Here is a 26,439-nt window from a genome sequence, read left to right on the forward strand (position 1 = left end):
GTACAAAAAAGTCGCATTTGCTTTTAGCTTGTTCAGTATCCATCTCTTGCAAAATGTGGGCGTATCCTGCCTGGCAGCCGCTGGTTTTATTTATATTTCTCTTGAGTTTTTATTCCTTGCGTCCTTTAGTTTGTTGGTCGTAGATGGCCCCACATCTTTTCAATAATTGATTTGTACTGATTGTATCTTATCTGTAAATTCTACAGTTGAAAGAGATAGAATTGGGTGGAGCGGGTCTGCTGTTGTTGATGTCTTTTTAATATTCATCCGACACCATTTTGATCTGTGTTGGGAGTTGAGCGGCCTCCGTATACAATAAGGTTAGTAACAGGTAGAATTGGAGGTTTCCTTTCTTGCCTTCTGGTTCATTCGGTTGTGCCAACCCTCCAGCTTAATCGATGTTTTGTTATAATTGCCTATCTTTCATGTGCTTCCTTAGTATTTTAAAGAAAGCAAATTTATTAAAATATTAAAACAAACACTATCAATTTATTAAAACAACAATATCAATTTCATTAAAACAACACTTTTTTATTTCAAAATCAGATTGGTCCCAGTGGTCATCAAAGAAATATAATTATCACTAAATTTGTTGGGATGAATGGTCTTTTAATCTTGGTCAGAGTGGTCTTCTACCTTGGGACGAGTGGCCTCTTCCATTGGTCCGAGTGGTCTTTGGGATGAGTTGTCTGATTCCTAGATAACAAACCTCATCTCTCAACCCTCAACGTGTTTCGGTATAAGAGATGGTGCTATGTGTTCCACGTAGCAAAGCTCAACGCAAATCACATCGGGCCTCAGTAAGCAAAACTGACAATATTTTTCATCAAAACAACATTCGTTCGTTCGTTGTGCCGTTTCTGGAGTTTTACGTCCACTTCCACCTAAGGTGATATCGGAGACAACCAAAACAACGATTGATTATTCATATTTATAACATTTCTGCCAAGGATGTGAAGAAAAAAACATAAACTCAAAAAATTTGAAAAATCACATATTATTAATAATAGGTCAGGTGTAACATATTGATAATTGCGTTCCTCATGTCCCTATGTAGCCTACCTGTGATTGAAATGGACCATTATTGAATTCTATAATTCGTGTTTTTAATTTCCAATATTATATGGATAATATTGAGTTGGGGATTGAGCTTAATCTTTAATCCAGGCGGGGGATTTTTCTATGCCTTTTTGGGGACATTTTAGAGTGGTTAAGCCCGTGACAACCAACTGATCTCTAATCTGCAATTTACTAGACAATATTTTGTAAAATAAAGGTGATGCAAAAACGAGATGCATAACTGGTGTAATCGAATCTATTTTTCCTCATAGAGTTACCCCCCATATAAAATTTTCCCAACATGGCGGCGTTTTTAAACAAACCAGACGATTTTGCAAATCCTGTTCCGTCAGGTAAACAAAAAAGACAGAGGAGAGCACATTTTTAAAAGCAGTGGACAGGGGAACAATTTTTCTCACATCCTGCAAAATTTCTTCCCGTCAGCTCATGTACCCATTCCAGAAATCTAATTTATATTTTCACCCTGAAAGTGACAAGTTGGAACTTGTTTGTTGTTTAAAATATTTTGGATCAATAATAGTTTTTCATTTGTTATATCATTTGGAATTCAAGTAGAATATGCCTACTGTAAAATAAAGGTGATAGATTAAACCACAAAATAATTTTGACCCAGTTTATACATCTTTGCTAATAAGTAATTGCACTACTGTGTGAACCGTGGTAAATAATAAACGGATTTCTTCGATTATGAACAAACTACTATACTTTGGTTATTATAAACTTACCTGTGTGTTTGAAATTACCTCCGGTTATATAAAATCCATTGTACAACTATATGTCATAGCGAATTAAAAAGTTCTCTCTTGTAAAATTGAACTCATCACAAACTTTGACACCGAGAAATAACAAAAATGGAAGCTAATTACGTCACTTATCGAGATATATCAAAGCAAGGCTTGTCTGTCGTAACGGTTGTTTCCAAATCAATGTCTTTGTCTCAGTTGCTATTGTGTTGCCCAAACTCAAAAACTCGAAACGGTCGTGTGCTGTTGTGATTACAACACACGTGATTCAACCTTTACCCCCCTTCAACACATTATGATGGGTTAGCTAATGACGTGACATGTGTAATGTTGTGATGGACACTGTCAAAAATACAAGCAAAAACATTGACTTTTCAAGAGAGAACTTTTGTTTTGGTTTGGATATTTAATTGTGCAATGGATTTTATTCAACCAGAGGTGATTTCAAACACATAGGCAAGTTTTTAATAACAATTATTCAGTAGTTTGTTCACAATCGAAGAAATCCGTTTATAATTTACCATGGTTCACACAGTAAATGAACTAAATAATTTTTTTTTATGATTTATGTCTATGATGTATTCTATTATAGTATCAGTTTTTCATAATAATAAGGTAGTAATTTGGTAGTAGTGGGTAAATTGACCTGCTGCAGAAAAGATGTTAAACCCCAATCAATTTTCTAGTCGTTGACATTGAATCACATAAAATGGTGGCAAAATAACAAAAAATTCATAAAAAATGGTGGCAACCACTACTGGCCAGAATTGAGATAAATGACTAATTTCAATGGCAATACCTTTTTGTCATCAAAAATAAGCCTGTAGTTTTTTTGTCTTCTCCAGGTACATTGTCACTTCAAATTCAGCAAACCCAATTAAGGTATGATACCTTGACATTCAGAAGGAAATTGTTTACAAAATTATTATGTAATTGCAATCATACTCATTTTATAAAATGGAAAAAGTTGAATGACTTAAACTATGCTGTTTTGTAATTTATTTTAGAAATGTCCCAGCCTCAACATACAGAATTACATCCTCCCTCCATGTTTCAATCAACTAAACCACCAGACCCATGGAAAGACTTGGCCAAAGTTTCTCAAGAAATATTAGAATTGAGAAAAGAAACACAGAATTTAAGGTACATTTCCTTTAAAGGTATTCTAGTGTTGATCTTATTACACATATTGTATCAATTACTATGACTAGCATTGCCAACGGGTTTTCAGATACAACCAATGACTCAAAAATGACAATGATGCCGTAATTGTGAACTATCTAGAATGAATAATCTGAAAAAATTTTGAAAAAATATTGAAAATTAAAAAAGTTATAGCGTTTTAAAGAAGGCAAACCAGAGGCGCTAAAAAACGCAAAAAAGTGGCCGAAGCCAATATCTCAGTAACTATACAAGATAGGTCTATGCACTAATTAAAGATCTAGATGTACTTGATAAAGCCAAATTGTCGCTATAATATTCTAGTATATACTTTTTATGTTACAGAGGTTCAAAGTTGGGATCCATGCCGATTTCACACAAATCACGGCAAAAAAATGGACAAATTTGTGTGTACTTAAATTGTAGCACTTTGACATTAATACAGAGGCTTATTTTTGAATGAATAAGCACACATAAAAGTGTTTCAGTCTGTTCTGTTATTTATTTTTTGCATGATAACACCTTAAATCACAATTTTTGAACGTATGAATTATGATGTCAATGTCGAAGAGAAACAAGTTTATGTATGTAATTGGGCACCTACTGGTTCTGAGGTCATTGACCAATGGCCATTCACAGACATACAACAATTATAAACCGGTTATACTAACGTATACTGTGGATATTTTTAAAAATCATGAAAGTGTGTGGCAAAATGAGAAATAAACCTGTAAGCTTTTGGCTGATTTGCCGCCTTTGCCACGCCAACTGCTTTAGTTGTTTATAAGCTGCCATGTACATCAATTTGAGATTGTTTGTTTCAGGAATGAAAATTAACAATTAAACTATGATTTATATAACAGCTATATTTTTGTGATCAACATCACTACAATTTCAAATAAAAACAATAACATAGACATAATAAAAACATTTGAATATCTTAAAAGAGTCCAAATAATCCTAAACAATGAGTATCATGATCACTTCAATTGTCTGATAAATATGCAAAATGATAAAAACATAATGTACTGTGCTTACTAACAAATTAAGAGGTAAGCTTATAAAAAGTAAGATATGATCTACATGAAAGAGTATTAAAAAGATTCATTTGTGATACATGTGCATTACGATATACTATATTATAATATCAGTGGTAGAAGTCTAGCTCTCTTGTTGAGACTTTATCCCATGAAAATAAAAACAATATAAACATTCAGATGGTGATACATCTTGCCGAGACATTATCTATGTCATAAAAATATTTTAAAAAAAATCACAATAAGATCAAAATTCATATCTATTACTTTTCAATATGAAATTAAAAATGTTCACCCACAGGTTTAAAATAAATGATAAAAAAAAAGAACATTTGACGCATCAGGCCACTTCTTTCAGGTAGAAAATGTTAAAAATAAAATAAATATTATGACAAATATTGAAATAACAAAAATAAGATTACTAATACTGATTTCAAACAATAAATTAAATTAACTTCTATGATTCATAAAAAATTTATAATAATTATGGACTTTCTTGAGAATGCTGAGAAACAGTCAGTTTCAAGCCCCCCTTTTTATAGTCTTCATGCAAATTGTATGAGTAGGCCTATATATCATCATCTTTTGTCTATTTTATGTTGTACCAAGTAATATCAGGGATCGCAAGGTGGTCAACAACATTCACAATTTTTATCCTTTGTTAGTGAAATTTCTGGCTAAAGTTTGGTTGGTAGCTTTAGTAACATTCAATATAATAAAAAAAACCTGTCCAAATCTAACATCATTTTTTTTACACTGAAGTCTGTGGGAGTTTTTAATTATGGTCTGAACCCTGATCAACTACGAGTTTCCTCCCTTTAATTCCACATGGTTCAATTTTAGCCATTTTACGAATTCCTACGGGGGATACGGACTTAAAGGACCTAAGTCCGTAACTCAAAATCCTCCAAAATCTTCGACATCGAAAACACGAATTGTTGGTCAATTTAAATCAACATTGATGATGTAAACTTACCGGGAAAAGATGAGCTTCTGATATCCGATATTTAAGATAAAATAATTTTTTTTAACATTGGTACACGAATTGTGTACCATAATGCGCTTCAGCCCCAGTTGTATTGAGAGACTCGAGGGACGAGGCTAGACACATTGCACCAAATCAAATGGAGTTATGTAGACTAGAATAACTAGACGCTAGAAATTTGCACTCGATTGAGATTGCTGACTTATTTCGCCGAACATAACTGATTTGAAATTGGAGTAAAATTGGAAACCATTAAATGTAAATCAGTTTATATACATTCATATTACAGTATTATATGCGTTGCGACCAACTTTTGTGAATTTCTAGGTCCCAAATGTTAGCGATTTAGCTCCTTTAACAAACGGTCAAACTAAGTAGTTAATGAATTGGGCTTTCCAAATATACCAAAATCTTGAGCGTCGAGGGCCTTTTTCGAAAATTTCTCTCAACTTCAAATTTTCAATTCATGAAAAATATCAGAAAGTCTTACCTCAGCTTCTTAAAATCCTACTCGACAGCAAGTTCATCTATTTTTCTCGATGGTAAACATCACGTGGTCAATGTTTGACACTCTGAATATTCATGACAAGGCGTAACACGGCGTATACTTTTCTCGGTCAACTTTTTGTGATGTCTGTAAATAGTACAGCCAGCGCTCCTAGCGGCGTTTAGCATCGCTACTATGACCAAGGTTCGCACACTCCTTGAAACTCCTTGAAAATCCTGGAAAAATAAAAATGTGATTTCCATTACTGGAAAATCCTGGAAAAACAAAATTACTCCTTGAAACTCCTGGAAAATTAACATTTGTGGTTTCGTGTGTTAGCTAACCTGTTTTTTCCGTGAGACTCACAAATTCGCGGCTCTTCTCCCGCACGGGAGGAAATTTCTCATGAAAAATGGTCATATGCCAATGCTACTTTTACTTTCCCAAAGGGAGAAACTCCCTTACTTCCGTTTCAAAAATCAACCTCATGATTGGTTGAAATTGAGCGGAAACTTTTAATTCCGGTAATATGCTTGACAGCCCAATGTGTGTTTGTGATTATTATTGTTTGGAATAAATAAATTATATTGTAATGGTAGCATGGTGCATGAGCGTACCTGATAAAATAGAGACCTGTACAAGGTTCTTTCCATTACAATCATTTTCCCCCAGTAGTCCTAAACGTCCATGCGATTTTGACAATTCTCCCACGAAGAGAAAAAGTTTCACGCCACGTGACTTTAGCGTGAAATCGGAAGCCGTTGACTGACATTTTGCCGACTTTTAATCTGCGATTTTGGATTACATTTTCTTCTCATTATATTACTAGCAATAGTATTACAGTGGACTCTGTCACATCCGATCACTGATCACTCAAACATGATTTTCATGTCCCGATTTATTTCCTTATTACTTCAGCCAAAAAATCGCTGGTAAATCCGAATTCTGTATGTTCCGGATTCCGACATGAATCAGCCGCCCCGTCACATAATTTCCATTGAAACGACACCGTATAATCCGAATTTCAAACAGTGGGTGTGAAGCCAGAAAAGATTAACAAGCAATCACCAATCAATTATCGGTGAGATTAAAACTTGCAAGCTTCGGTCTGTGTTGATTACTTTGATAATGTTATAAATTCTTTGTTGATTATTTTACAATTTATAATCTCTTGTAAGAGTGCGCTTGGTATTTGATTTTAGTTACTCATGTCATATACCGCGACATTATATAAAAATTGTCGCGATTGAAGAATCATTATACATTATTGTATTCAAAATGTCTGAACGTCCTGCAAAGCGTGCCCGAACAGATTTGACATTAGATGTAAAGCGGCAACTTATAGCAGATTTCGAGAAAGTTCCACGACCTGCGCAGAAGGATTTAGCCGTTAATCTTAAGCAAACTACTTTGCATATATTGTACGCATGCATTGATATTACATGTAAATGATTTTATGAATATATTGTACGCATGCATTGTTATTGTTAATTATTTAATGTAATTAAATTTTGAAAGTACAGAAAAGTTTATCATTTAGAAAGGGAATAGCATTCTGGTGATTCGAAGCTACAATATAAAAATACTTCCGGTTTTCGAAGTTACAGTATTTCCGGTTTTGGAGAAAGCTCGGTATTCCGAAACGCTGTGTGATCTGAATTATTGTAACGATCCCGTACGATGTCGTATGTGACAGAGTCCACTGTATAATACTTTGATATCGATCTCAATACATGCAGATAATCTGACTCAAAAGTTATCGAAATATAAGCGCAATTATCGTTTATGTACAGGAAACACTAGCGGGAAAATACCGCTCTGAAATCACGTTTCCAGGGATTTCCATTCACACGATTACAGCCATAGACTATAAATATTTTATATATTATCGTTCAAATTATTACGATTTTTATAAGTTTTAGCTGGCTAATATTCGAGGATTTCAATTTTAAAATTGTTACGAGCGATCCTATACCCCTTATGACGTCACTCAGATATGGCTAAAAAGCACTTATTTGCAGTTTTTGGGTAGCATTTTATGTATATTTTCACAAAATCTTTCAAAAAATTATTTCTGTCATTAAAAATATTGATCCGAAACCGAAAAAGAATTTCTATCTGATGACGTACACAGCAAAAATTGAGTGCACAGATATAAAGTTCTTAAGAATGATGAATGAAAATGAAGTTATTTGATGAAAAAAAAAAATCTCCCGTTCTCCTGTTTTTTCATTGCTGGTCTGGGGGTTGACACGTCTGCTATGTATTTTAAGATATAAAACTGAATGTAGTCATGATTGTTTCTTCAAAAGTTCACGAATTCGTCGCTGTAAATGGACCCACCTTCGGTATTTCGTCAATCTAATTTCTTTGAGTCAGGAAAAAATGTTCTTCAAGCCTAAAAAAAAAAGATACATTATGATGTAGAATTCTATACAGGGACTCCTGGAATCTGGTAAATAACTCCTGGAAAACTCCTGGAATTTTAAGTGTTCTGAATTTTGCATACCCTTAATTGACACAATAATCAAACTAACCCTGGGTTTTCATAAGACTAAACGATTCTCATGGTACCATGTGCATTTTATGCGTAGAAGTCTAAAAAAATTTGCTGGTATTAATAATCTTTTAATCTTTTAATCTTTCAGAAATAAAGATAATGCTGTTGCTCCATCAACTCAAACACATGTAAGTCAGTGTATTCTGATGTATTTGACATCTAGCAAATCTTTTGCTGTGGTATATCTGTGCATTACAATGATCTTGTGTAATCTCTTTTAAAACAATTTGTGGAATTACACAACACATAGAAGAAAGCAATGTAATTTTTCTTTTTCTGAAACTCATTTTTTGACAATTTTTCTTTGCTTTCCAGATAAAAGAACCAGTTGATACAAGCTATTTTCACCGCTATACTGGTCCAGAAGAATTTAAATATGCTAACGAGTTGATTAGTCGTCAGAGTAAAGAAATTTTAGATTTAAAGAATGAGATTCAGCGATTAACGGATAAACATAGACTAGAAATTAGAACTACTGAAGATCAACTTGTTGAGAAAGAAAGATATTATACATCTAGACTTACCTCCCTTGAAAACATGTTACAGCGTAAAGAAGAAAATTACGATCAAGAAGTATGTGTGTAGTAATTTAAAAAGGAAACACTAATGTGTTGCAATCTTTTGGGGATTTTTCCACTTGATGTAGATGTATAGTTTTAATATTGATCGTTTCAGCTTTGACTGCAACAGTATAGTTCGGGAGCCCAGTGAGATTTAATCAAAATATTGAGTCCAAAAGGTTTGAGGTCTGCAACACATATTTTACCCCTGGGATTCCGGGTTATATGTATTGGTCTGGACAAAATAGCCTAAATTGTCTGTGCACAGATTCACGTTGTGGTTGAGAGCAAAAACAACCTCACCCTCTGTTGGAAATATATTGAATGCATGAACAGTTACCATATAAGTAAAGTTGATATAAATTTGTCCAGAATAAGAAATATTCATTACACTCAAGGAGACGATTAAAAACCAGTATTCTTTTGGATTCAGTTGATCTTGCTCAAAACAAGGGAATATAGAATGTGAGCTTACTAATACTATGTAATACATTATAGAAGACCTAATATTATCCATTTGATAATTAATATTCATTTATGGCTTAGAAAAATATATATAGAATGTGAGCTTACTAATACTATGTAATACATTATAGAAGACCTAATATTATCCATTTGATAATTAATATTCATTTATGGCTTAGAAAAATATATTTGTACTAGGTGCTTTAAAAGAGTCATTTTCTCTTTCAACAAAAAAGTAATCAGGTTTATATCTTAGACTCACCTAATGATCGAAAATCAAAGCACTGACCTGCTTGGAGCAAAGCAAAGATACAATTCACAGTTGGAATTCGAAACAAGAGTAGACCGTAGTGCCGATGTCTGGGCAAAATTTTCCTTATACACCACGGTATGGCCTAATAGGTTTTATCTATTTAAAAGTTACGCCAATTTTGCAGATTGATAGACTGAGTTTTGAACACGAAAAAACAACAGAGGCAATGACTGAAAGGATAAATAACCTAACAGAAGAATTACATCAATTAAAGATAGCGAGAAGAGAAAGAGAGGAAGAATTAACAACAAAATTAAAGTCCTGTGAGGAAGAAAGTAAATCAACAGTTGAACACTTAAAAGATAACCTAAGGTACTTTGATAATTTCTGACCTCATAAATGTAAGATGTGATGGGTCTTGTGCACAAAGCAGGTTATGCTTACTTTTTCCATAAAAACTGATACCACTTTGCACTGGATTCTTCTAAAGGGGCCTTAGGGGGAGGTCATATGGCCAATTGGTCTAATGCCTGTGCTTTAGATCAGGTCATTAATTCAAGTGGTTGCTGTTTTGATCCTTGTTGTAGGGTAGGATCAATTTCCTAACCTCATGGGTTTGCTCTTTTTTCCTCGCACAAGTATACTATGGACCAGGAACTGAGTATGACATCATCACAGCCATCAAAGTCTGTCAATCGATGCACAATGGTTTATGGAACACACATGTCAAGTTTCATGTAGATCGTACATGATTTAGCAGAGCCTTAGGCTTTTTTTCATTTGAACAACAAGATGAGTAGCACTTGGGGATCAGTTCCTGGTCCAAAAGTATACCAAATCCCCGGTTGTACGTGGCAAGGAGTAGGGTCGCCTGTCCAACCTTGTGGGTTTTCTCCGGGTCTTCCGGTTTCCTCCCACTGCTAAAGACCCCTACGCGCAAGTCAATTATTGAAATAGAATTAAATCATATGTTAGTCCCGAAATGACCTAGCTTGTGTCGAGTGGACGTTAAACCCCATTTCTCTCTCTCTCTCCAAAAGTATACCATAATAATAATTTATTTAATAAATTTACATAATAACCGTGAAAAGTAGTTGTCTACTTAACAAATAGATATCAAAAGAGAGGCATTTACAAAAGCTTGTTGGCTGTAATGTTTTGGCTTCAAAAACTTTAATCCAAAACTCAACTACAAGGACAAACATGTCGCACAGTCATATAATGGTAGGTCACTGTTACAGAAAAATACATTTTTCTTGGCAATCACTGAAGAAACTTCATTGTGGCTACTCATTGAAATGTTCAATGATCCTCTCACTGAACAATCAATGAGACAATCAAGTGAAAAGTGGATTTTGGGTTACAAAATATGTGCACCAATTGAATAAAGAGAGAGAGAAAAATGGGGTTTAACGTCCACTCGACACGAACTAGGTCATTTCGGGACTAACACAGGGTTCAATTTTATTTCAATAATTCGCTTGCGCGTAGGGGTCTTTAGCAGTGAGAGGAAACCGGAGGACCCGGACGAAACCCATGAGGTTGGACAGGCGACCCTACTCCTTGTTACGTACAACCAGGGAATCAAAACCCCACCAGTTGACTCAATGACAGACCGTATGCTAACAATTTGGCCATCCATCCAACCTCCCCCCACCAATTGAATAAGAAAGTATGCAAACAAACAACAACAGCTGAAATGATTTCCCTGTATAATTATGCTATGATTATATACATACTACTTCACGAATTAATTCTGTTTCATTCAATTGCAATTCTGTTAATTCAGAGCATTTCTGACCAAGAATTGATATCCCCATTTTTACTGGAAGTACTTGTATTTTTCAGAGAAAAAGAGAAAGATAATGGTAGTTTAATAAAACAAGTTCAACAGCTAAAATCTTATATTGGTGAAACAGAGAAATCTCACAGGCCGACAGAAGTATGGAGAAAAGAAAACGATACATTATCTAATAAATTACAGGTAAATGCAATTATTATTTGGGATAATGTTTTCACAAGATATTAACCATTTTCGGGGAGGAGGGGGGGGGGCAATTTGTTCAGCTCATGCGCTTTAGATATCTGTCTCAGAATCACTGTAAATCTATTCTAGGCCTACATTTCATTTCGAGACATGTTTTGACCTTGACAAAGATTGTGTGTGTGTGTCTGTCGTGGGGACAACAATAGTTTAAAAGTGGCCCAATGATGTCAATGTTTATTTAAATTATCAATGAAAGTGTTTGTTTTATTGCTCAATATTGGACATTCTAATTTTAAATAGTTATTTCCATTTGGTTTAAATACTATCATGATGTGGAAAAGGGTGATTGAAATTAAACCTGTATTGAAAGCTAGGCATCAGATGAAATTTGTGCTCAAATTGACCCAAGTACTTTTCAGGTTAGCATTACATATCGTGGAGTAACCAGCCACAGAAGGATGGATATTAACATTTTCTAGAAACACCTATCAAGACCAAAGATAAATCTCCTATTTTTTATTTCTAGATCTGTGAAGCCGACCGTGAGAACTTAAAATCAACAATAGATTTATTAAATGTGAGGTTGACTGCCATGGGTGAAATCCTTGCTGTTCAAGAAGCAGAAATATCTAAGGTGAAAACACTGAATCGTAAGGCAGTATGCATCACTCTTAGTTTTGATCATACTGTAGCTTTTTGAATTTCTCAGTTGAAATGATTCATAAATGGTTGGTAATATTATTTTAGATCTAAAGTATTTGTAAGTATTTAAAAAGAAATCTTTTTGTCAATATATTGCAATATATGTTTTCACAATATGTATCGCAATTCGAAATTTGTTGCTTCAGTATTTTGACTTTGTTTTCAAAAAGGCTATTTGATTTTTAAAATTTATTGAGTTGAATGAAAACACTCTCTTTTTTTATATACTTCACAATTTACACTAAAATTCATTCACAATATTGATGATTTGGGCATTTTGTTTTTTACTGTATTCAAATTTTAATTTCCTTTTTTATGTTACATAAAAAGACCATAAATATATGCAAAATTGTTCTCATTGGTGGTTGGTCTAATAAAAATAAGGTTTTCCTACAAGAAATTATTTTCACAATATATGCAATACATAATTGTAATACACCTGATCGTTTTGCAGTATATTGCAATACCATTTTGTATTGCAACACACAGACCCAACTGTATAACTGTATTTATTTTGAGTTTGTTTTTAAATTTGATAATAAGATTTGACTTTTAAGTATTTCTATAAAGTAATTCATTAACTAATGTATCACTGCACCTGAAAAGGCCCTTAGAATCCTATTAAAAGAAAACTATTCAATCTTAAATTACATGTTACTTATGACAATTGCATATTGTTTTTGCCTTTTTGTTGTCATGGTTAATATTATTTTCAGAGTAAACTTGGTGTCATTGATAAGAAAAATTTGGAGAATATTCTATTGACAAGGTAGGCAGTTCTACATTACAATTTGTTTTTTAGACTGCTGTTAAGCTATAAGAACTTTGTGTGGCTGCAAGTGACTACATAAAATCTTTAAATTGAAGTTATTTTAATACTTCTGGTACTAGATATAGAATAAGATGTTAAAAAATCAGCACTATCCCATGCCATTGTGAAATGAAGTAGGTTGCTTGTTTATCCTCAAGGGTTTTCAAGTTAACCCCATTTGGCCAAACCTACAATTAAAATCTTGTAACATTTTTGTGACACTTGTTTTTTAGATGGCGCGAAAAAGTTTTTGCTCTGATGGTTCAAAATAAATCATCAGAAATCTACGTAAAGAAAAATGTAGATAATTGGAAGATGAAATATTTGTCGTTACAAAGTCAGCTTCAGTCATCGGAAAGACAAACAGAAATTTTACAACATCAAATATCAGAAAAAACAGCTCAAATTAATCTGGAAAAAATTAACTCAAAGGTAAAGTAGCAGCTAAAGCTATTGGATTATGGCCAAAATAAAGTAATGAATTGTACAGATCTGATGTGTTATTTTGATTGTTGAAGAGACATGTTTCTCTCTCTCTCTCTCTCTCTCTCTCTCTCAATCAGGCTTAAGGTCTGCTTCCATATGTGAATCATCTTGCATAGGTTTGAGATGGATGAGCTATGAAGATACCTAAGCTGCCTTTAATTGTTGCAAGTAGATGCCATGGAATCACTCAGTAATGAAGGGTGTTCTTCTAAATCATAAGTAGTTTTTGCTATAGTGTTTTACATCCATCTCAACAATATAAACAGTACATGTATATATTTTATATTACAGAAAGCTTTAGAAGAATTAGCTCAAACTCAACAAGTAGCAGTTACATTAGACAACCAAATGATAGAAAATACTAATCATTTACAGTTACTGAAATCAGTCTCAGAAAGGTAAATACATGAATTCTATTCTTTATGTTTTTGGGTACCAAAATGTAAGGCTGTAGTCCTTTTGCCAGGAATAAAGACTAAAATCATAAAATTTATTTACACAAGTGAGTGAAAAGAGAGAGAGACACACACACAATTTTATTTCAATAATTCACTTTCGCGTAAGGGTCTTTAGCAGTTGGGGGAAACTGGAGGACCCGGAGAAAACACATGAGGTTGGACAGGTGACCCTGTGAGTGAAAAGAGATAGAATTAAGAAGCATTAAGTTTTTGTGGAAAGTCTATGATAAACTATATACATATTGGAAACATTGAAAACAAAAAGGTAATATGTTGTATATATTTGTAAGTATATTTAACAGTATTACATGATTATAATTGCAGTGTAGATAACCATGTAGCTGATACAGTCAAGAAAATCTCTACATCTTTATCCATGTTAAAATCTTATGGTGAAAGAATCAGTTTTGCTAGTAGTCGAGTTGATCTCTTACAAGGTTTGTATTAATAGTTATGGAGAGCCAATTTGTAGACTCTATTGGCATCATCATCAGCCTTGTTGCTTGCAGACCATATACAGATTTATCAACCTTTCATTGGCCTAATACAGGCACTATTATTTTCTAGGAAGCTTTATGTTAAATTCGGTGGTAGAACCAATTTTAGTTGATAAATCATTTCTAGGGGTTCTCTTAAAAAACTTATTTTCAGTACAAGCATATCTCATTTAAATGACGTAAGCATGAAGGCAGTTGACCTGTGTCTGACGAGGTACAATTATAGAACCCAGTCTGTACTGTAGATTAACAAGCTTTGTGTATCTTGTAGTTATAGAGTGTTGTAAAAGAAAATATCACGATCTATGATGTATGAATGGATCATAACAGCCCCATTGTGTAGAAGATAACCTCAGAGTCAAGAGCTCAGTTCTCTTATTAACCAAACTTATTTAATAAGAACAATAAAGCTTTGACTATATTGGTTTAGCAAGTAAATGAGTTTTTCCTATAACCTTTGTATTAATAAAAATACATGTTATATCCAAACAAAGTACTTGCTTTTTATTTCAGGTCAGATGGCAAGAAAAGATGCGTTGTTAAAACTAGAGGGTAAAGTTGAAGTAAAAGATATAGATATAGATAGTACAACTAGTGATCATATACTAGTAGAGTTACAGAAAGTAACAAGAGAAAGAGATTTTGTTACAAATCAACTAAAACAAGTCTCTCAGACATTAAATGATAAAATACAAGAAAATAAACAACAATGTGAGTACTCTACAGGTTTGCTATTAATGCTTAATTTGGGTTAATTAAAAGCAATTAAAATAGGTATTACGTTTTAAAAAATTTTTCCCTCCTGTATGTTTATTTCATCTGTTTTTAACCGTCTAAACTTATTTTTATTATGATATTTGCAATAACCATCAAATTATAAACCGCCAGAAAGCTCAGAAAATGATACAAGTACATGTAGTCATAAACTAATTAATCTACAATTAGAGAATAGTGTCTTTTTCGTGCGTTCCTAGGGGGGGTTTTATGGCTGAATGGTTAGTGTGAGCGCGCTGTATCATAAAGCCTGTCATTGAGTTTACTGGCGTGGTTTCGAATCCCTGGTTGTACTTGGCAAGGAGTAAGGACGCCTGTCCAACCTCGTGAGTTTTCTCCGGGTCCTCCAGTTTCCTCCCACTGCTAAAGACCCCTACGCGCAAGCAAATCATTGAAATAAAATTAAACCATATGTTAGTCCCGAAATGACCTAGTTTGTGTCGAGTGGACGTTAAACCCCATTACTCTCTCTCTCTCGTTCGTTCCTAGAGTTTTACATCCACTTCCACCTAAGGTGATATCATAGACGAGAATAGTGTCTCCAGTGCTCTTCCTTTTATATAGTCTTGCAAGTTTACTACATTAACAAAACAACTTGTCAAATAATATATCTTTAAATGATTTAATAGTTGTTTTATAATTGACTGAGATTTTTAGAATTTTATTTACGTCTATTTTAGATGAGAATGAGATAATTACATTAAAGAAAACCGTAGAAGATTTACAGATTTGTCTACAAAATAAATCACAGGTATGCTTTCTCAGAGATTTATGAGGGAAAATTTTAACATTTTTAAACTGTTCAAAATCACTCTGTTTATTGAATTCAATTTGGGGATCACGTGGCTAAGTGGGTAAGACGCTAGCTCGCTAGCCTGGAGGTCGGGTGTTTGATCCCTGCATTGGTCGAGAAAGTTCATCCAGATTTTCCGGCGTGGTTCTCCCTTGTCAGTGATGCAGGACGGAGGGGCTGACAAGGAAAGCTGTCTAGTCGTTCGGATGGGACGAAAAACCGAGGTCCCGTTAACACATTGGCGTGCTCGTAAAAGATCCCTTGGCAGTTGGAATTCGATATAAGAGTAGGCCGTAGTGCCGCTGTCCGGGCAAAATTTCCCTCATAGCACACTGTATGGCGTATGCCCGTCTACATTAGCCCAGGTTAGGAGCAGAAAAGTAGGACGTTAAACTCCATTTCAGTTCATTTTGAATTCAATTTAGTTTTGAAACATTACCTACCAATTATTGAGTTAGTATTAAATCAGAATATTTAAAGAAATTATAAAACATAGATTTAAAAATATTTTCTCTTTTAGTTACATTAGTAATAATCAAATTAGATCAAGATTGTATGTAAACTTCAGACAAATATTACCAATAATTGCTGACATACAAACATTTATTCTATCAATTTACAAGTCATAGGTTTTCTTTTTCAAGAAGTTGAATAATGAACATTTGTGAAAAATACCTTAGTCTTAGTAGGTAAATTCTTTGATTTTCATTAATTAGATAAGTTTGTTTTGAATATAATATTCAATATGAATTACATATATTATTTGAAGGCATTTGAGAACCTGTCAGAAAGACTAGAAGACAGGGAGTTAGAACGAGAAGAGATGAATGAAAGATTAGAGAGTTTATCAAAGGAACTTGGACGTCAGAAAAACATGATGGAACAAGGTTTGTAGATAGTATCTCATAATTCAGGTAGTCTTTTTTTTTTTTTTTTTTAGCTTTCCTTGAAAAGGGGAACGCAGTGATAGTGAGGTTAGAATACTGTGCTCATAAACCGACTGTCATTGGTTTGTGACTCACAGAAACCTTCAGAATTTTTCAAACTTGGTTCATACTCATCACTTAATAATTGATTAAAATTCTGTTGTTTGGAAACATTTCATCATTTTATACTTATAATCAAGCATCCCCTTAGATATACATCAGGCTATTTATAAGAATATATTTTATATTTTTGTGCAGCTATTGAAGATCAGAAAATAGCTGATGAAGAGACAATGAGACAAGAAATGGTAGAATTAGAGAAACAAGTTAATCAAGCTAGAAGAGAACAGACCAAAGCTGGTATAGTACTATAATTAATATAAATAAACACCTCCTGTCATTAATCTATATAAATAAAATCAAAGATGTCTGTGTGTATGTTCGCCCATCATGCTTCATCACCACGATCCATCCCCAAAATTGAAAAGTGGCAAGAGTGAAGGCCTGGACGGGATAAGTAATGAAATTTTAAAAGCTTTAAAATTCCAAATTTCAACGCACTTAATGTACTTATTCAATAATTGTTTACAACTTGGTTACTTTCCCCAGAGATGGGTAGATGGTTTCATTGTCCCAATACCTAAAGTAAAGTCACCACTTTCAGTAAATGATTTCAGAGGCCTGACAATAACTAGTTGTATAGGTAAATTACTTAAAAGTAAGTAGATGGTTTCATTGTCCCAATACCTAAAGTAAAGTCACCACTTTCAGTAAATGATTTCCGAGGCCTGACAATAACTAGTTGTATAGGTAAATTACTTAAAAGTATTTTGACAAGTAGATTGACTAAATATTTTCAATCGCAGGCAATGCCATCCGATTTTCAATGCGGTTTCCGTAAGAATTACAAAACATCAGACAACATAATTATTCTGAGGTCTCTTGTTGATAAATGTTTTAAACAAAATAAATATTTGTATGCATGTTTTATAGACTTTAATAAAGCATTTGATCGCGTATGGAGAGATGGTTTGTTTTACAAACTACAGTCGTTAGGTGTCACTGGACCGCTATACAATTGCCTAAAAAACATGTTTTTTAATAGTAACCTTCAGGTCAAAGTTGGAAATTTTCTCAGTGATGAATTTAAAAATGATGTTGGGGTCATGCAAGGAAATAATTTAAGTCCCCTACTATTTAATATATTCATAGATAAACTACCTGAACTTCTGATGCAATCTACGGACCTACCAAGTCTAGGTGATAAACCCATACCAGCTCTTTTGTATGCGGATGATATTATTATATTCTCTTTAACACCAAGTGGACTCCAATCATCCCTTGATATTGTTGGCTCATATTGTAAACAATGGAGATTAAAGATTAATATTAAGAAAACACAAATTATGCTTTTTAATAAATCTGGCAAGACATGTTTCCAGAAATTTTATATAAACAATGCTGAACTTGAAAATGTTAGTGAATACAAATATCTAGGTATCACAGTTCAGTCATCCAGTTCTCTTAGTAAAGGCGTTGAGTACTTAATGGATAAATCATTGAAGGCATACTTTAAAATTATAAAAGCTTTTTCTCATATTAATGTTTCACCTCATATATTATTTAAACTGTTTGACTCATTAGTCAAACCTATCACCTTGTATGCATGTGATGCTTGGGGTGATTATATTACCACAAACATTAATAACACCTTAAAAATTGAAAAGCTACATTTTAATTTGTGCAAGAGTATTTTGAAAATTCACAAAAAGGCTACTAACTCAGTTGTTCTTGCTGAACTAGGCAGATTTCCTCTCTTTCTAGATGTGAAATATAGAATGGTTAAGACATGGATAGAATCTGAAGTTAAATGTTATAACTCATTAATGTCGCTAGCTATCACAGAGATGAAGACTTCTAATAGTAAATGGCTTAGTCAAATACAAGTTATATTAGAGAAAACAGGAATGGGTGAAATATTTATTGCCACAAAAAATGGAAATTTTAATACAGAATTCTTTTTACACTTATTTAAAACCCGATTACATGATATATATATCCAGTCCTGGAAACACACTGACCAGAGTAGGACTATCCAGCATCTAAATGGACATATGAAATCAAATTCAAAACATGATTTTTATTATAATATTAAGAATTCGTATAGCATGGAAAATTATTTATGTGCACTGAAAAAAGATGAAAGGGGTGCACTCAGTAAATTTAGACTTAGTGCACATAAACTGGAAGTTGAAAAGGGAAGATACAGTAAACCCTTTATTCCTCGTAATGAGAGATTGTGTAAAAACTGCAACCTTCAATTAGTAGAAGATGAAAAACATTTCTTATTGAATTGTCTATTTTATGATAATTTGAGACAACAATATCTCTCACCATTCATCAAACCTCATATAACTGATTCAATTCAACTTAATATATTAATGAATAATGAAGAGTGTATAGAAAATGTTGGAAGTTTTGTATTAAATGCCTTTATGAAAAGAGGAATATAAATATATCTTTGTTAATTGATTTGTAACATTAAATATTGCCGATTATTAGATTCATATGTACCACTCGTCTTGAAAGCTAATGTTAATTCGTAAGATATGTAGGGGGGTTGGATGGCTGAATGGTTAGCGTGCGCGCGCTGCATCATAAAGTCTGTCATTGAGTCGACTGGCGTGGTTTCGAATCCCCGGTTGTACGTGGCAAGGAGTAGGGTCGCCTGTCCAACCTCGTGGGTTTTCTCCGGGTCCTCCAGTTTCCTCCCACTGCTAAAGACCCCTACGCGCAAGCAAATCATTGAAATAAAATTAAACCATATGTTAGTCCCGAAATGACCTAGTTTGTGTCGAGTGGACGTTAAACCCCATTTCTCTCCTCTCTCGTAAGATATGTAGATAGATATTGTTATGCATCACAATGTGTAATACTTGTTACACCTACAGCGCCTTCATCAGGCCTGTGGTGAGATCAAAATAGTTTTTCGTTATGAAATTAACAGATTTAAAAAAAGCATCTTAAAAAGTTACGGAAAATGATTGAAAACGTATGTTTGTTGGACTTAATTGCTGTCAAATACTGCCATTAGTTATAAAATGTTATTTTCTTAAGCCAAAATAGGGGTGTTCTTACGGACCATGGCAATTCTTCTTTCAACACCAGTCTTTAAGGTAAACAAAGCATGTGTTTCATAGTGACAATGTTTATCAACTATATATTTACATAAATATTACCCGTTTTGGTACCTAAATGCAACTATAATAATTTTCTAATATATTACCAAATGATTTATGTACAAACCCCCCCAAAAAAAACCAATGAATATATATCAGTTATCATTGAAAGTAAAGAATTAAAAGTGTTATGATTTGTAGTCTCGGACACAACGCCGGATTAACCATGGTGGGGGGCCTGGAACATGTGGGGGGCCCCTGATCACCGACCGCGGAGCTGTGGCCGGTGAAGCCGGCTACCTAGAGGCCGAAGTCATGAAGCTCAGCAAGGGGTGTCTGGGGGTTCTCCCTCAGGAAATTTTCAGAAATTGGAGGCCGGAAACGTGATTTCCAGGCATTTCAGGCACTTGTGTTGGAGCCATTTAGAAGTACCTCCCCCAGACAAAAATAAAATTCTGCCACAAAATTAGCACATTCTGGCATTATTTCAGTGGACCAATCCATGCGAGTGCTATGAAATGATGGCATTTCTAGAGGAGGGGGCTGGGACCCATTGAGCCCGTTAAATCCGCCACTGTAAGTGAGCAGAGCTACATCAAACCTAATTTTGAAGTCGCTCAGTGATAAATAACGGGTTCACTTGATTCGGAATCATATTATATCCCCAACGATGATTTGATGAATGGAGGCCGTAATGTTACGACCAAGCCGGACTCGATTTTTGACGAACGTCTAACACTGTAACTTAAACTGTAAGTACCAAATGGTAATGCGAGATTTAATCAAGAAATCTGAATACTTCGTGTGATCATGATGTGTATCTCATCAAATTCAGCTTATACCGACAACAAATATCAACAACAACAACTACAGCTTATATACAATCGTACGTCAATCTGAGGCAAAATTCGCGCTACTCGAAATGATGGGGACGGGTAATTTGTTCGAGTTATACGATAATTCGAGTTAGACGATGTTCGGTTCGATAGACGATCATGTGTTACACCCTTAGATAAAGCGACAAAAAGCGTTTATTTTTCAAATCTTCAAGTTTCCGGGAAAGTTGGCAAGGCACACTCGCCTGCAAGATCCATTATTTACAATTCGAGTTAGGCGATGTAAATAATAAGACTTTGGTTCGAGCTATGCGATAATTCGAGTTACAGTTTCCGAGTTATTCGATATTTTATAAAAGGAAAGCGAAAGAAAGTATTCGCCTGTAAATAGCGTTTAATTCCGGTGATCCACTCAGAAAACATCTCGGAGCATCGAAGGGGTCCCGTCAGTAGGTCACCGGCCGTTGGAGTCCTCGGTCCGACCATGTTCGAGTCGCGCAACTGAGATTTTTGTGGGGGGCCCTCGAATGTCTGGGGCCTGGGCCCCATGGTGCCCCGTGGTTAATCCGGCGTTGCTCGTACAACTAAACCTGGTACATTTTAGACGTCTTGGTAACCAAGACTATGTTGGGAGGTTTTCTACCATACACCATCTTGAAAATTAATGTTATTTTTTAAGACATGTAGATAGATATTGTTATGCTTCACAATGTGAAACGTTTGTTGTAACTTTCATACTCATGCCTGTACATGTAGTTGTGAATAAACTGTTATTATTATTATTATTATTATTATGTGGTATTAAATTAACCAGAATGAATCTGTGAATGTTTTAGGCCAGGATTTGGTTCAGACCAGGCCCCGAGTTCACAAAGCATTCTCAGACTTAAGTTGAGAATTTACTCAAACTTGTTCACCTTATTTTAACTAAAATATAGCCCTTTCTAAAACTTTTGTTGTTTTAAGGTATCAAATAAGTCTGAGAATGCTTTGTGAACTCGGGGCCAGGTATCCCACCTAGTATTGTACAAATCGATGTCTAAAAGGAGTTAGTGTCTTGTATTATAAACATAAAAATAAGCCACCATTTACTAGATAACATTGTTGTATTACTGAAAAGTCTCATATCTTGATTCATCACTGTTAGATATTTTTTTTTAGTAGCTTTATGTTTGACCATTAACTGCCTTAATTTCTTGCTTGCATTAATTTCTGTTTTATGGTATGTTATATTTAGGGTAAGGAATAGATTAGTATGTTATAATTAGAGTAAGGATTTGTTAGTGTTAATTAGGGTGTGGATTTTATTATTAAGAAGATGTGTATTTAGGTTAAAGTTTAAAATTTGATGATAAAGGTGTCGATTAGCATGTTATAATTAGTGTAAGGATAAATATGTTATGATTATAAATAAGGATCAGTATAATATATTTAGGGTAAGGATTAGTGTGTTATACACAGGGTAAGGATAAGTACAAATGTATGTTATAATTATAAGGATTAGTATGTTATAAATAGGGTAAGGATTAGTATGTTATAAATAGGGTAAGGATTAGTATGTTATAATTATAAGGATTAGTATGTTGTATTTATGCTAAGGATCAGTATGTTATAATTAGGATAATGATTGGTATGTTAAATTTATGGTAAGGGATTGATATCTTATAATTAGGGTAAGGATTAGTATGTTATGATTATAAGGATTAGTGTGTTATATTTATGGTAAGGATTAGTATGTTATAATTAGGATAAGGATTAGTATGTTATAATTAGGGTAAGGATAAGTATGTTATGATTATAAGGATTAGTGTGTTATATTTAGGGTAAGGATTAGTATGTTATATTTAGGCTAAGGATTAGTTCAAAAATAGAAAATGAAAAATGAATATATTGAAGATTTTAGTGAAATACTTTTGTGAGAAGTTGTGAGTGTTTGAAGTTTTGACAAAATGTAGCATAGATTGGTTATTATCGGAGCAACGGTACTTGAAATCAAGACTTAAAAGTCTCAGTTATCTATATTATAGTTAAAATCTAGTCTAAATGGCCGTAGTGTTCTAATCTACTTAAAATCCAAGCCAGATGGGCTTGTCATGTGAGTAAATGTCTAATAAATAATTTATGGAATATTTGAAGCAATAGAAAGACCAGCAATAAGCAGGTGTAGCTCCTACATAATGCTTCTTGTAGAATTTTATAATGGGTAGAGGTCATTAGCTGTCTTTTGTCTGTAAAACAGTGTCATTCCAAATCGGTATGATTGTAAGATTAATTTACCAGTCTTTACTTTCAGTTGTTGCTTTAAGACATATTGAAAGGCAGAGCTTACGAGAGAAAGAAAGACTTAATGAACAAATTACATTAAGTGATAGTCACTATAATAAACAGATAGAGAGATTACAGCAACAATTAAAATCAATTGAAAAGGAGAGGAACATGATGATGGTAGGTAATGCTGGGGATGTATATTATATCAGAAACTAAACTTGATTATAGAGCATTATTTTCACTGGTTTCATTTAGATAGATCTATATTTAGAAACACACTATGACTGTTATATGGTGACTCAAGACACCAGTTTTTTCCTTTCCTAGTACAAGGGATGAAAAATATAGGTGTTTCTTTCAAATAAGATTATAGATAAATGTTAAAGGTAGCCAGTATGAAACCTCTTTGTGACTTTTTTACAATCTAGGCTTATCACCATTAGGGAGTGAGACAGCGTGAAACAGGGCAAGAAGTTGAGAACACAAAATTTCTTGCTCCCCAGACTTCTCTTTTCTTTTGTTCATGGACATTTTAATTAGATATCTTAATCTTCTTGCAGACTTGCACCCCCACCTTCTAATTCACACCCTAGACGACTCACTCCCTTGCTTTTGAAAATCGAAAAGATTGCAAGAAGTTGAGAAATAATCAAATTTCTAAAGCAAGGGAGTGAAAAATCCAAGGATTTTGATTATTGATCACAAACCGATTCTCAATGCGATTTAAGATTAAATCATGACCTTAACATTGTTGTGTACAATTTATTTCCTGTTATTGTTATTATATGGTTATGGTCGATATCGAATTGCCAAGAATATAAAAGTCATCCACAATATGTGCTGTTATGTTTTTTAGGCAACATTGCGTCAAGAAGGTCTAATGAGTAAAGTCAAACAAGATCGAGGGGAACCAATTATATTTGTAGAAACTAATAAACAAACAGAGGAACCTACGAAATCTCAGGAAAAAGAAGATGAGGTAACTGAAGAAACTGTCCAACCAAAGTCAAATACAGGTACAGTAAATTGAAATAATACTTGTTCAATTTGTTGAGCACTGACATGGCTCTTGTTTGGACCAATTTTTAGAGGTATTCATTTGACCAGTTTGCAAGGGAGATCGCATCAGTGAACTTTGACTGAATGATGTTCTCTGCTGCTCTATAGATGAATCTCATAAAGCTGGAGTAAACAGATCATATCATTGGCTAATCTCATATATCACAGAGAATGCTGTAAGAAATGAAATCTGATTTGTGTTTTGGTCAGATTATATTGAAGTTCATTCTCATATCAGTTCTAGTCAAATGAAGGAAAAAAGATTTAATGTTGTAAACACAAAACTTTAATGAATTAATTTATTTTCTTTTTATGAAATTTTCCAAAGTCAGCGAATTCGGATGGGGCAAAATACAGAGATCCAGAGTACACATTTGCGTGCACGTAAAAAAATTTGATATTGTAAACAATTTGTATGAATAAGTAGGGATTGAAATCAGGAGATTTTTAGGATTGATTATGAATAAAGAATCACATTATGACATTTTATGCCTGCTTATTAGAAGATTATTTTAATCAAAGTTCTTTGTTGGCTGAAAGTTTGAATAAGGGAGCCATGGTGGCTCAGTGAGGAAGCAGCTGGCTCACTAACCAGGAGATCTAGTCTATGGATCAATCAGGTGTTGGTCGTGAAAATTACTCAGGATTTTCAAGCATGTTTCCCCCTTGTCAGTTGTGCAGGATAGAGGACCTGGCAAGGAACAGTCTCAAGTCATTTGTATGTGACAAAAAAAAAATGGCCCTGTGTACACATTGGCTTGCATGTAACAGAACCCTCTACATTTAGAATTTGAAATAGGAGTTGATGTCCAGGCAAATTTTCCCCTGCCCATGTTTATTAGGCCATTTCATTTCATTTCATTTGTTATTTATTGAACAAGAATCAACTTTAGAAACAATGCATATGGAAAAGAAATGAATTAATACAACCATCCTATGATGGTTGAACAGGGTTTAATAAAAAAAACATACATTGGGGTTTGCACACATGTTATAAATTCAATTTAAATATATATCGTATTGTGTTTTGTTTTACAGAAGCTATGAGTGATGTTATAGAAGATTTGAAATCTCTTGCAGCAGTAATTGTTGATGATAATAATAGTGATTCTGATGACAGCATGTCTTGATATTAATCAAGTTACGAACCTGTAACTACCGATACTAGCATTTTAGATACATGGTTGCTATGGACACCAGTTACTGTCAATAGATATGAAAAGTTATATTTAGAACTGGAAGGTTATTGTATACCAGTCAATATGGATAAGTTAAAAAAGTGTTCATAGTATTGACAACAGTATCTATGGATAAACAAAAATGTAACGATGGATAACATCTGTCTTAGTGTTATGTCGACTTTTACTGTGTTTGAACTATGGAAGACTTATTATTTATTATACATGTAAGAAGGTTTGAATGAGATAACATGGCTGAAGAATTTGTACAAAATGTAAACCAAATTTCTGTTGTAAAAACTACAAACTTACTGTGATTTGTATATTAATTAAGTGCTACACATGTATTAAATAATCCAAATGACTTTTGTTTAAATTTTTAAAAATGATATTTAGTCTATCCAACTGTTATCTGGTAGAGGTAAGACATTGCAAAAATATAGTTTATATGTAGTAATATCTATCAAGGGAGGTAAGAACATCATACATGTACATGTAGTTCACGAGGCAGAGCATGGTTGTAGTAAACTGAACTGTAGTGAGCATGACTCTCCCATTCAAAATACATTCTGTTTTTTAGAAATGAATTTTTAATGTGCCCACCATTAAAAGCCATATTTTAGGGTGGGGGTGGTCGAATGGTTTAACCTGTGCATGTTAGATTATAAGATCTGTCCTTGCTCAAGTGGCGAGGTTTTGATTCTCCCCTTGTACGTGACAAGGAGTAGGGTTGCCTGTCTAACCTAGTGGGTTTTCTGTCTGGTTTCTTCCCATAACTAAAAAAATACCCATTATTGAAATAAAATTGAACCCATATGCGAGTCCCGAAATGACCTACTTTGTAAACCACATTTCTCTCTTAAGCCATATTTATCTTTGATGTCAATCAAAATACAATGGTTATATCTTATATCCAAAATCGTTGAATCTAAACTGTGTTGTTTATCTCCTAAACATAAAACATTGTCTACAAAACTAAAAGTAATCAAATGATAACTTTAGCACCACATGATAACTTTAGCCTTCCACAAACAATTACAGAGACAGACAGATTTAGCATTTCATGTGTTTAGCTTAAGATAGAGTTTGTTGAATTGATCTAATTCTGAGTCTGTTCAATACACATACTATTCAATGTACACTAAATATGTACC

General features: G+C 33.7%; 1 protein-coding gene across 3 annotated transcripts; it reads left to right on the forward strand.

Moving 5' to 3' along the window:
- Positions 1–1,348: 1,348 nt before the first annotated feature.
- On the forward strand, positions 1,349–25,649 carry LOC126831505 (coiled-coil alpha-helical rod protein 1). Of its 3 annotated transcripts, none has more exons than XM_050562033.2 (18): positions 1,349–1,412; positions 2,831–2,966; positions 8,142–8,181; positions 8,369–8,626; positions 9,516–9,703; positions 11,180–11,315; positions 11,845–11,952; positions 12,737–12,789; positions 13,065–13,263; positions 13,609–13,715; positions 14,100–14,212; positions 14,786–14,983; positions 15,727–15,797; positions 16,609–16,726; positions 17,024–17,125; positions 23,074–23,225; positions 23,905–24,064; positions 25,146–25,649. In XM_050562033.2, exons 1-18 carry the CDS (start codon positions 1,361–1,363, stop codon positions 25,235–25,237), a joined length of 2,283 nt encoding a protein of 760 aa, XP_050417990.1. In that variant the 5' UTR covers positions 1,349–1,360; the 3' UTR covers positions 25,238–25,649. The 3 variants fall into 3 exon arrangements, with proteins under 3 accessions (XP_050417990.1, XP_055959144.1, XP_050417991.1); XM_056103169.1 differs by lacking the exon at positions 1,349–1,412 and adding an exon at positions 1,525–1,658; XM_050562034.2 differs by lacking the exon at positions 1,349–1,412 and adding an exon at positions 2,666–2,705.
- Positions 25,650–26,439: the final 790 nt, after the last annotated feature.

The sequence above is a fragment of the Patella vulgata genome, chromosome 9 (assembly GCF_932274485.2).
Source record: "Patella vulgata chromosome 9, xgPatVulg1.2, whole genome shotgun sequence".
In the NCBI taxonomy this organism is placed as follows: Eukaryota; Metazoa; Mollusca; class Gastropoda; family Patellidae; genus Patella; species Patella vulgata.

Excerpts from the sequence above, each read along its gene's own strand:
- LOC126831505 (XM_050562033.2), top strand. The coding sequence starts at position 1,361 with ATGGCGGCGTTTTTAAACAAACCAGACGATTTTGCAAATCCTGTTCCG. Across the intron at positions 12,790-13,064 it reads GAGAATATTCTATTGACAAG|ATGGCGCGAAAAAGTTTTTG; the intron begins GTAGGCAGTTCT and ends CTTGTTTTTTAG. Across the intron at positions 23,226-23,904 it reads AGGAGAGGAACATGATGATG|GCAACATTGCGTCAAGAAGG; the intron begins GTAGGTAATGCT and ends TATGTTTTTTAG.